Source organism: Varanus komodoensis, unplaced genomic scaffold, assembly GCF_004798865.1.
Source record: "Varanus komodoensis strain SLA01 unplaced genomic scaffold, ASM479886v1 scaffold5, whole genome shotgun sequence".
Lineage (NCBI taxonomy): Eukaryota > Metazoa > Chordata > Lepidosauria > Squamata > Varanidae > Varanus > Varanus komodoensis.
The window spans coordinates 50,185,094-50,196,238 of record NW_025336087.1 but is presented as its reverse complement, the minus strand read 5'-3'; the positions used below and the strand labels follow the sequence as shown (position 1 = coordinate 50,196,238).

General features: G+C 43.3%; 1 protein-coding gene across 1 annotated transcript in view; it reads left to right on the top strand.

Annotated features, from left to right (window-relative positions):
• Positions 1 to 9,183: 9,183 nt before the first annotated feature.
• PGM5 (phosphoglucomutase 5) overlaps positions 9,184 to 11,145 on the top strand; it is a 63,566-nt gene continuing 61,604 nt past the window's right edge. The window contains exon 1 of the mRNA XM_044445819.1: positions 9,184 to 9,823. Coding sequence (XP_044301754.1) covers positions 9,563 to 9,823 — 261 coding nt within the window. The 5' untranslated portion in view covers positions 9,184 to 9,562. The remainder of the gene's footprint in view (positions 9,824 to 11,145) is intronic.

Here is an 11,145-nt window from a genome sequence, read left to right as displayed (position 1 = left end):
CAGTTGAAAGAGCTGCTTATATATAGCCCGGAGAAGAAAAGATTCAGGGAAGCCATGATGGTGGTCTTCAAAAAGCTGAAAGGATGTCAGGAAAAAGATGGAGTGCAGTTCTTATCTGTTGCTCCAGAGGGCAGAACTAGAGCTAATGAGCAAGCATATTTCCCTAAATGTGAGGAGAAATGTTCCAATAGTGTGGACAGTTCAGTAAAATGAAATAAGTCGTGGGATCTCCTTCATCTGGATGTATTTAAGCAGAGAGCTGTATCACCATGTATCAGGGATGCTGTAGCTTCCTTCCAGACTTTGCATTATAGACTTGAAGTTGATTAGGGGGTGGCCCAGATGATCTCCAAAGTACTTTCCAATTCTATGAATCAGATAGCCATATTCCAAGCTAGTTAAGACTTTAAAGTTGGCAATGAGTTAAGTTCAGAAATAGACTGGGAACCAGTTAAGCAGCCTTGATTTGAGAAGCTGGTTAAATTATTTCAATTGTGGTGTTTCTTGCTGAGCAGGGGATGTGGATTCTATCATTTTAATAGTTCATTTCTCATTTGTTCAATTATTAGAAATACATCATACTATGTTAAAGAGACATGAAATGTCTCATAAAAACAAGGAGTGAAAAATGCCCTTGTGTCAGCAGGTGACGACACATTTTAGGCAAGTGTATCACAAATCAAAATATGAGATAGTACTTAAGTAGACTCTGGAGGATGTTGGAGGACAGGAAGGCCTGGAGGAATGTTGTCCATGGGGTCACGATGGGTCCGACATGACTTTGATACCAACAACAACAACAAAGTCTTCCAATGGACCTCTTTTACTGCTGTTTGGGCTTTAAAGAAGAATGAAATAGCATGAAGCATTCTCACTCTAGGTGGCACTATTCAACCAATTTCAGGAAAGTAAACAGACCTGGTTAAAAAAAAACTTATGTGCAGACCTCAAAAATTAGACTGCTCTGAATTTGTCACCACATGAGATGCTATTAATAATTCTTTTTTTAAAGTGCTCCATTGGTGTAAGTGGCCAACATGAGATGCTTCAAAAGAAGGGGAAAAGAGAGAAAGATGCAATGCCAAGGTTGTGAGATTGAACATTTGCTTGGATTTGTGCAACTAAATTTAAAAAGGACCTGCACAAGCTGTTGCATAGGTAAGATATGAAAAAATAAAAGAAACAGATGCAAATCATACTAACTGCAGAAAAACAGATCCTTCTTCAGGTCAGAGTTTCTCATAATGTGATCTATTGCCACTATTGTTCTGCAATCTCCATTCAGGTGGTCTTTGGAATGTCTGCCCAGCAGTTGGCTGATTCTTCCTCTAGCAATGGAGATCAGCTTCACAAAATTTTGGACCCCAAAACAGATACATCCATTGCATTAGAAAGACGAGTTATTAAAATACCATTAATTTTAGAACAAAAATTATTATTATTATTAATATTAATATTGCTAAGATGCCTTAACCTAAGCTATGTTTCCACCTCCACCACCACTGCTATTACTGGGTCTGCCCCCTTTGCATGGAATACAGCCCTTGAGAGCTTTTCTGAAACAGAATTCAGTGGCTGGGCTGGAAGACGTTCCCCAGCTTTGGCGTATGCTACAAGCAATGCTATGTTATAAACACATAAGCGATTTACTTAGTTCAACTAACATTTTAGCAGCATTTTGCTGCAGAAAGAATGTAAACTGAGAATCTAATGGGGATGGTTCTATGATCTTTGTTTAAAACAACTGTCCTTCTTTGCTAGAACAGCAAAGTCTCTGACGAGATCAATGACTAATCTGGATCAGAGTCCTTGCTTTGGAATGTATTAATTCGTGTTTACCCAAATTTCCTGCTAGAAGATATGTGCCACTTAGAATTTGGTGTTTGTTAGTATCTGCAGCACGTGCTCAAATGCAAGTTTCTGTAGGGAAGCAATTATTTCTATCTTCTGCTTTTGACACTCTGAAGGATAAATTCTTGCTTATCTTTTTGTAAAAAGACAAGTTTGACATTCTTTTATTTGTTTATGGGGTCTTATTTCTTGATTGGCTGAATTGTTGGTGCAGCAACTGCAGCAATGTTGCCTTCTTGGATTAAGCAAACATAAGCTTTTCTATGCTTGAAATGCTGAACTAATTAACTGTAAACTCTTTACACTGCAATCCTACATTTACACAGAAATACATCACACTGAGTTCGATTTACACTGTGGTTAGCATTTGCAGCCCGAAAGCACGGTAATTTAATCCATGTTGCTCAAATGTTATTGGAGGAATCTGTGCCAGTTTTGTACAGTTCCTTTTACAAATATTTTAACCAACAGTGGATGACTATATTTAAAAACACAAGAAATACACAAGTTCATCAGATGCATTTTACACACCACCAAAAGCAGCTGTAGCTTTACAAACTGTTGTCAAATATAGCTATTGGGATATGAAAATATACTGCTGTCCAGCCTGACGTCTCCCAGTTTGGATGCATATGCATGTGAAAACATTACTGCACATGGCTGTGTTTCAAGTAATCAGAAGCATACAGCTGCAATGGGAAAAATATTTTTCTGATGATTAACAAATAACTTACAGAAAACCATTTTACACAACTGCAATTCCCAGCAGATTATGTCACTTTTCACAAAGAATTATTGGCAGGGACCCAACCCCAACTTTTTTGTCCATGCAGTTCATCCAACTGAAGACTCCAACCATCCAATGCAGCATGAAACCTAGAGGAGATGTAGCTCCATGGTACGCCACAGGATTTGCATGCAGAAGGTCCAGATTCAGTCTCTGACATCTGCAGAAAGAGCTGGGAAAATGGTCTGACTTGGCATTAGACAGCTTCTTATGTTCCAGAAAATGGCCATGTGCTGTGTAACGCAATCAAATCACATATTATAGGCAATATTTTATTTTTATAGCACTTTTAGTGACAAGCTATCTGGGCCCCAAAGTTCTTGACTTTCTTCCCTTCAAAGTCTGATGTAATTTCTTCAAAGCTCTGTTTGGCAGTCTCATTTGTTCTCACACATAAAAGAAGGAAGGGATAAGTGTCAGTGTGCTGTGTGAACCTAGGCAATCTTTCACTTTCAAATCACTAATTTGTCCTCCAGGGAGACAACATACCTGATAAGTCCACAGGTCTTCTTGACTTACATGTGTATCCATCCCATGCAACAGGGGGTCTTCCTCAACCAACACCCTTCTCTTTGTTCTTGTAAGCCTTGGTACCATTGCCACTACTTGTCTGACCAGTGTTGCACAGGATGACTTGTAGTTATTCCATGGCAGATTGCCCTCCAGTCTCAACTTCAAGTAACCAAAAGTGCTTCAATAGTTTCACTGCTTCCACTGGTGCAGACTGTATTCTCATTCTTCTGCACCTAATGGTCATCCTTTTCCAGGAAGTTTCCTCCTCATTTTCTCTTCCCTCAGGATTCTGTTCTTCTTCCTCAGTTTGCTGTTATTACTCTTAGCTGTTCCAGTTACACTGCTTTGTCTAAAAACCCTTAATCTTTTATTATCTTGAGGTTGGACACAAACTGCTCCAGTGCTCTCACCTTTTAACAGGGTGACTAGCTTGTACTTGTTGCCATGTGGACCTCAGGCAAAAAAACAAACAGCACAAACGTTGTAGGCCACTACCACTGAGGAGTCTTCTCGGTCCTTCCTTTCTACTACCTTTTTGATTCTCACTTGCTGGGCCTGTTGTGACAACCAGTGCTTTGTCCAGTCTTCCCTGAAGGTTAACAACAGAGTCCGACCAGTATATGGGACTGTGTTACAAGGAAGAAAACTGGGCGGGGGGGGGGGGGGGTAAGAGGAGAAAAGAAAAAGAAAAAAAACCAAAAACACTTTTAGCAGTCAAAGAACTTAAAAAATTTAAACAGGAAGTTACTAGACATTTTATCGAGATGTTAATTCAGTTTTGTACCTTGATAAAATCCTGAGTATATGTAAGAGAAGCAGAATGTAAGGGGATATTAATAGGTCCTGCATACTGAGTCACAGAATGCAAACTTAAATACAGATCACTGCTGAAATATTATGCCCAGCCCATAAATAGTTCCAAATTATAAAAAGTAGCTATTCCCTCAGATGGGTGTTCAAATGCCAGTAGTTCAGAAGCAAAATGGGGCTACCCCAAAAATAGGTAGTGGCATTTAACTACTCTGGGCACTCCCTACTCAGGTGTGCATTAGAGTGAAAATTAAATAAAAAACAGAACGCAAAAGAAGGAAGCAAATCTGTGAATTTCCAGAACCAGTGAGATACTGAGCAAAGTTGAGCCATGGATATAGTAAGTGGGGGATAGTGAGGGAAATGAAGGAAGGATGAGAAGGAATTGGCCTGTTTGTCCCTAAAATCAGAAACCTGAAGATGAGGTTTAGTGTAAGAATGAGGCATGGACTCTCTTTCTAGCCATATTGATATTATTAGCAAGATGACTTAAGAAAACAAAATTCATATATTTGAACAACTGTTGAATAATACAATTGAACCAAAGTTTGAAATACCAAAACATTTATTAGGCTGGGCAAAACCAGTTTTTAACACTGGTAGTGTGTAGCCAGACTCTCTCTGCCTAGCCTCAGGGTCTTCAAACTATGGCCCAGGGGCCGGATCCAGCCCGCCATGCCCATTAATCTGGCCTGCCATACCCATTTGGACCCGCCATGCGTGCACCCGCGCCCACCTGCCGCCACGCACCTCGCCCTGTGTGTGGGAGGCAGCAGTTTGCTCGCTTGGAGAAAATGATCTCCAAGCGAGCAAGCTGCTGCCTCGTGCACCCACCTCATGGTGCGTGCCTGCCCCCGCCTCGCCTCCCCTCACCGGCATGCAAACCCACCTGCACCTCACCTCACCTCGCACACCCACACGCACCGCCCCTGCCGCTGCACCAGCCCGCGCGCACCACCAGCAGCACCTTTCTGGCCTGCGCCCAGCACTGGCAGCTTTCAACTGGCCCCCTGGTGGAAAAGTTTGAGGACCCCTGCCCTAGCCACATGTAGTCAAGTCAAAGAAAAGCAATGTGGCTGTGTGATTTTTTCTGAAGACCACCTCTGTGAAGACACAAAGACATCCAAAGATGGCTGGTTAAGTGTGACATTTCCCTAAGCTACTTCAAGTAAACTAAAGGGGAAAAACAGTGGGTTTATTTTATCTTTTGTAAACAGTATTTGTCACTGAATGACACAGAAAACTCCCCTAGGGAGGTTTCAGAAGGGAGAAAAGGAAAAGTGGACAAGTTTTTATTTCCTGCTATCCAGATACTTCTTCACAATATATTGCAATCCTGAACAGGGGTTATAGTTGGGTGCATATGTGCAATTTCTTCAGGTTAATACATCCTACCCATCTATTGGAGGTTTCAGGATGGAGGAAAAGAAGAAAGGAAGTTGTTCCTTTTCTCCCATTCTCCTTTCCCTACCTCCACCTCACGAAACATTCAGGTTTGGAGCTGGTAGCCAGTACAGAATGTGGGTTCCAGGGCAGAAGGTTTCTCCTAAAGCAGGGATCCTCAAACTTTTTCAACAGGGGGCCAGTTGAAAGGCGGCAGCAACAGGTGTGGGCCGGTGAGGTGGGGGTCTCCATGAGTACAGGCAGCTTGCTTGCTCGGAGATCTGCCAGCGAGTCCAAAACTATCTCCAAGCAAGCAAGCTGCTACCTTGCCGCCCACATAGGCGCGGCGAGGCAGGCGGTGATGGTGGGCACAAGTGCGGGGAATCCAAAACCTCTGAGGCGAGCCGGATAAATGGGCATGGCAGACTGGATCCGGCCTGAGGGTTGTAGTTTGAGGACCCATGTCCTAAAGCCTGCCTATGTTTACAATCCTTAAATAGTGTTATAAGCCTTCTGTTCCAAGCTGGCTAGAGCCCTGTACAACAGTACTACTCTGGATATAGCACAGCATCTTAAATTATTCTTGTTATTCTATTTATTTTAAAATGAGCATGTCTTTTCTTAAAACTTTCACAAGGCAGGATTATCATATCTGGATATTCCCAGTGAAAAAAAGCTATCATTGGCACTTTCCGTAATCCACTTAAACTGGCACCATCTTGTTACGGCAGAGGGGCTATTATGTGTTATCTATACAGGTTACAGACACAGTTCCTTATGGAATAAGTTCATATTTTCATAGCACTCCTATTTCCAAATCTGCCACTGGAGGAGCAATGGCTTTCACCTTTGCCTCCTGTGACCCTTCCTGGGCAAAGACAGCCTAGCCTCAGTTCTCCATACCATGCTAGGCTATGGAACTATGATATACTTGGGGCTACCTCTGAAAGTTCCAAATTCTCAGTTAGAGGAACTACAACTGTGAGAATGGTAACTGGGACCTGATGCTGAGAACATATCATAATAGTGTATTATTATTCTAATTAATTATATCTGCCCTTTGAACATTAGTCCTTATCAGCAACTCAAAAAATTCAAAAACAACGCAAACATCACATAAGCAGTAACAGTAATTTTTTTTTTTAAACTCAGTTAAAATGTTACGAAGACATCTATCTGCATTTCCTTCCAGTCTATGTTTGGGGTCAATTCAAAGTGCTGGTAGCTATTTTTAAAGGCTTTCCTTTCTCAATACTAGAGTATTTAAATGGACCTTTCTCCATATGAGTTTTCCTATGTGCTGAAGATGAAACTCAAATACTTCTCAAACCTAATGAGAAGGAAGGACTTCCTGGAGAAGAGCCTGATGCTGGGAACAATAGATGGCAAAAGAAGAAGGGGATGGCAGAGAATGAGGTGGTTAGATGGAGTCACTGAAGCAGTTGGCGTGAGCTGGAGTGGACTCCGGGGGATGGTGGAGGACAGGAAGGTCTGGAGGAATGTTGTCCATGGGGTCGTGATGGGTCTGACACGACTTTGCAACTAACAACAACAAATGTGCTGAATATTTAATGAACATGTAGCCCCTGAATTAATTTGGCTGTTGACTAAAAAATGTTCCCCATCACTCATTTAAAGAGTCAGTTTTAAAAATACTAGAATCTAAGGGGGAATGCTGGGAGTTTTAGGACCTTTGCTGTCTAAACATGCATACGATTATGCCTTTAAATGGTTAATCAAGTCTGGTTCCAGAATATATCTAAGAATAGAACTAATTCTATGTCAGCTTTAGAAAAGAATCTAAGTGCTGCATCCATAGTTACTCACATCCCTGGGTCTATCGGTCCAGTGATAATCAGCAGGTAAAGCTGGAAAATGCAAGGCAGGGAACTGTCAAATGTCTGGCAACCTTGCTGCATGGAATTTCATACTCTTGTTCTGGTTAGACTACATGAAACCAAATTAACAAAGTCTGGCTGTAGGTCCTTATGGGAACTTAAACACCATGGTGTCATTGCTGACTCTTCTCCTCCTCATAATGAACCCTTTCCTACACCCCACTCACTGTGGCTTAATAGAAGTGATCCCAGTGAACTCTCCCTCCACACTTCATGTCCACAACTAGCAGGCGCCTGACAATGTTAGCCATCCATGCCTGGTGTGCTAGACATCATTAGAAATATGTCTGTCTTAGATAAGCACAAAGAACGCATTGGTATGCTCTGACTCTCAAACGTATTTACAGCTTGGGACACCCAGCTTCACTCTGCCTCTGTTGGCTAAACGATCATCCTGTCTTCTTTTCTTTCCCTCCATGACTCACTGAAGTGCCATAAGCCAATCAGTCTAGGCAGCAGTCTAGCCAATTAATGTTTATTAAAGTAAAGGTTACAGTTAAGACAATGAAGCAAAGCAGTGAGTACTCACAATAAAGAAAGAAACCTATATCTGAATTCCAAAGTAGTGCCCTACCTTCATTCCTATACTGTATAATCTTGGGGAGCACTTGATTTACACCAGGGTTCCTGGTCATCAACAAAATGTCTAAAGTTGGTTAAAGATGAAAAACTGAAAAATGGGTATTATGCCATGTTTTATGCTGTTTGATCAGGGTGATCTCGATTGACAGTAGTAACTCTCCCAGCTGATGGATATAGGTTTCGTACATGTAGGATGGGTTCAGGAAAGGGGAACCAGTGCCAGAGTTTACCTTAAGCATGTGGGAATGGATAAGTAGGGGCTAGTCCCTTTCCTGCCAGACTGCTTTGTTTCTGGAGAATGGGACATGACTGGAAGGATGACTACTCTAGCCCCTATCAGGAAAGCTTTGGCAGGCTCAAGTTTATGGACACAGGGTTTATTTTCTTCCATGTTTCTTCTTTAGCAGTTATACAACAAGAGTAAGAATGACATTGTTCTTACATCATCCTGAGCTTGTCACGCACTTCTATTTCCATTTCCTCTTCTATACTATCTATGCTTCTACGTTAAATCCACTATCTAGGCACCTTTGGTAAACTTCTCCCCTCCATGGCTTTCCACAATGTCAGAGAAGGGCAAGGTCTTAGGAGGGTAACAAAAGTGGGGAGAGGATCTCTTATTTTTTCATTTTCTTTGTCCTGGGAAAAGATCCACTGGGGAGATTTCCATTTTCAGACTTACTTTTACCCCATCCACAAATGTCCAGTTTATTTTCAATTCCACATCACCCCTGCCCCCAGCATCACTCTAAGAAATATTTTGAATCTGCTGAATTAGGAACTAAGTTGTCATCTAAAGCTAAAAAGAGCTAAAAGTGGATCAACCACCAAAGGTTAACTGAACAAATGCTCAGCTCTGGGACATACCACTGCACTGTTGGTGTGGCATGTGTAATACTCTTGCAAACATATAGTCCATTTTTATTCCTGTGTTTTCCCTTCAAAGTGTAAACAGATGCAGAGGTCATGCCAATTAAGATTTTCAGCGCCAGAATAAGCTGGGTGGTGATGATACCTCTTATGTATCATGTCCGGCTGTGATTCCAGCTTGGAGCCCTCTTATTCAATGGGCACTTCCAGAGAGCAAGACGAAGCTGTTCTATAAAGGGGTGGGCAGCTTTGTACAAAATAGAAATCTGGAGGGCTGACTGACAGTCAGTATGTGATCCCCTGGAACAAATGTGTTTCACACACAGAGCGCCTCCCCAGCCTCTGGTTTCATTTCTGGCAGCGGACAACAATTCTCAGCTTCTCTCTCCAAGGTTATTATTGGACGAGGCTGCTGCCCCCGCTTGCAAAAGAACCTTTGGCAGCCCCCCTTGCGTCCTTGTTCAAAAAGGGCAGTTGGTTTGTTCAGCAGGACATTGTCGAGAGAGGAGAAAGAGCGGGGAGAGTAGCTGCGAGGTTCTCAAGCAGAAGAAGGCTGCTCCTGCTCCCTTAGACTTCGGGAAGCCACATTTCATCTGCGACAGATAAAAAAGAAGGGGGGGCCACCCACTTCAGTTATACGACGCCTAACGGATTAGGCGGGAAAGAGGCACTGTGGGGCCAGAACTCGCGAGCATCCGGCGCTGCGCTTCCTCGGAGGAGGAGGAGGACGAGGAGGGCGGGGCTGGATCTCTACCCTTTTCCCATGTGAGGCGCCCAGAACAGCAAGTTCAGCGCCGAGGGAAAGGGAGGTGAAGCCGGGGGCTCTGGGAGACGGAGAGCCTGCTGAGGGCGCGGTCGCCGCAGCACCATGGAGGGGAGCCCCATCCCGGTGCTGACCGTGCAGACGGTCCCGTACCAAGACCAGAAGCCGACGGGCGGCGGGGGTCTGAGGAGGCCCACGACCGTCTTCGAGAGCCAGCGCAACTACCTGCCCAACTTCGTGCAGAGCGTGCTCTCGTCCATTGACCTGCGCGACCGCCAGGGCTGCACCATGGTGGTGGGCAGCGACGGCAGGTACTTCAGTCGGACAGCCATCGAGGTGGTGGTGCAGATGGCGGCGGCCAACGGGGTAAGAGCGGCACCTCCCTGCGCGCCTCGCCGCTTGCGCGCCCCTCAGTGCGCACTGGTAGCCTCCTCGCAATGTCGGTGGGGCGGCGGGTGATTTCGCTCCTTTTCTAATACGTAGAAGAATACTGTTTAATCAGTTTCAGGAATCGTGAGTAGAGAACCAGAGGAAGAAGGTAGTTACCGTGGATTAAGTCACGGAAGCGATGTGAGCCCGTATGTGTAAATCGCGGCCGCTGTTGCTCCCAGGCTGACGTTGTGCACTTCTGTATGTCTCGCACTTGCTGTTATGCACCTCTTAAGCATCATGTACTACACATCTTGTACCACTTAATCTATTACTCCTCTTCACTCGACTCCTATATTTCCCCACCACCTCCTTTATTGTGATTCCCCCACCGTGGATCAAAGCCTTGGATATCCTTCCTATTCGCCCTGCACAGCAACACTTGAAAGAACATTTATCCAATAAACCAGTGGTCTGCCCATGTCCTACTTGTGCGTTTCCCACAGGCCACTCTGTGAACAGAATGTTGGATTAGAAGGATCTTTGTTCGATCTGGTATGACTCTTCATAGTTTCTTATGAAAGTAATTGAGTTTATTTTATGTAAAAGCCAGAGTAGAGCTCCTGGTAGCAGGACAGAGAGCAGGCAGAGCAAACAAATCAATTCAATGGTATCTGCTGGTCCCCATGTTTCACTCTGTTTTATTGTTTAAGGAAGGTGTAACTTCCAAGTGTAGGTTTTCCCTACCAACTAAGCCCCTTATTAACATCTAGATAACAAATATTTGTATATATTTCATTAATGTTCATCCAACTTTCAGTGCCTGTGTCATCAAGGAAAGTTGCTGGCTCCAGAACTAAAATAAGAGAATTGTTTCTTTTTGTGGAATATTGATGTAGCTAAATGTTATTTTCCAATAGTAGGTTCAGATCCAGTGCAGTCACCAGTAAAGCATACATTTTATATAGGGGGAAAAAGCAGTTAGTATTCATTCCTACCTATTTCTCCACGCTGAACTATTATTTTCTTCCACCTTTACTGCGGACATATTAGCTCAAAACTCTTATTTTACCCACCTATTTTATGTAGACTATCCCTAACATGCTAAATTCTCTTGTATTCTGTCAACTGCAGCCATGTATGGTAAATCCACCCATTACTTTTGGCCACTGTAATCCAGCTCTCTCTTTTTTTCCTGTATGCTATATCCCCATCTCTTCATCCCTCTGGATATTTTACATCCCTCCTCATATGTAAAAGGTGCAATACCTATTTCCTCACTTTGCTACTGTCTTTTACCTGCCATTACTGCATCTTTC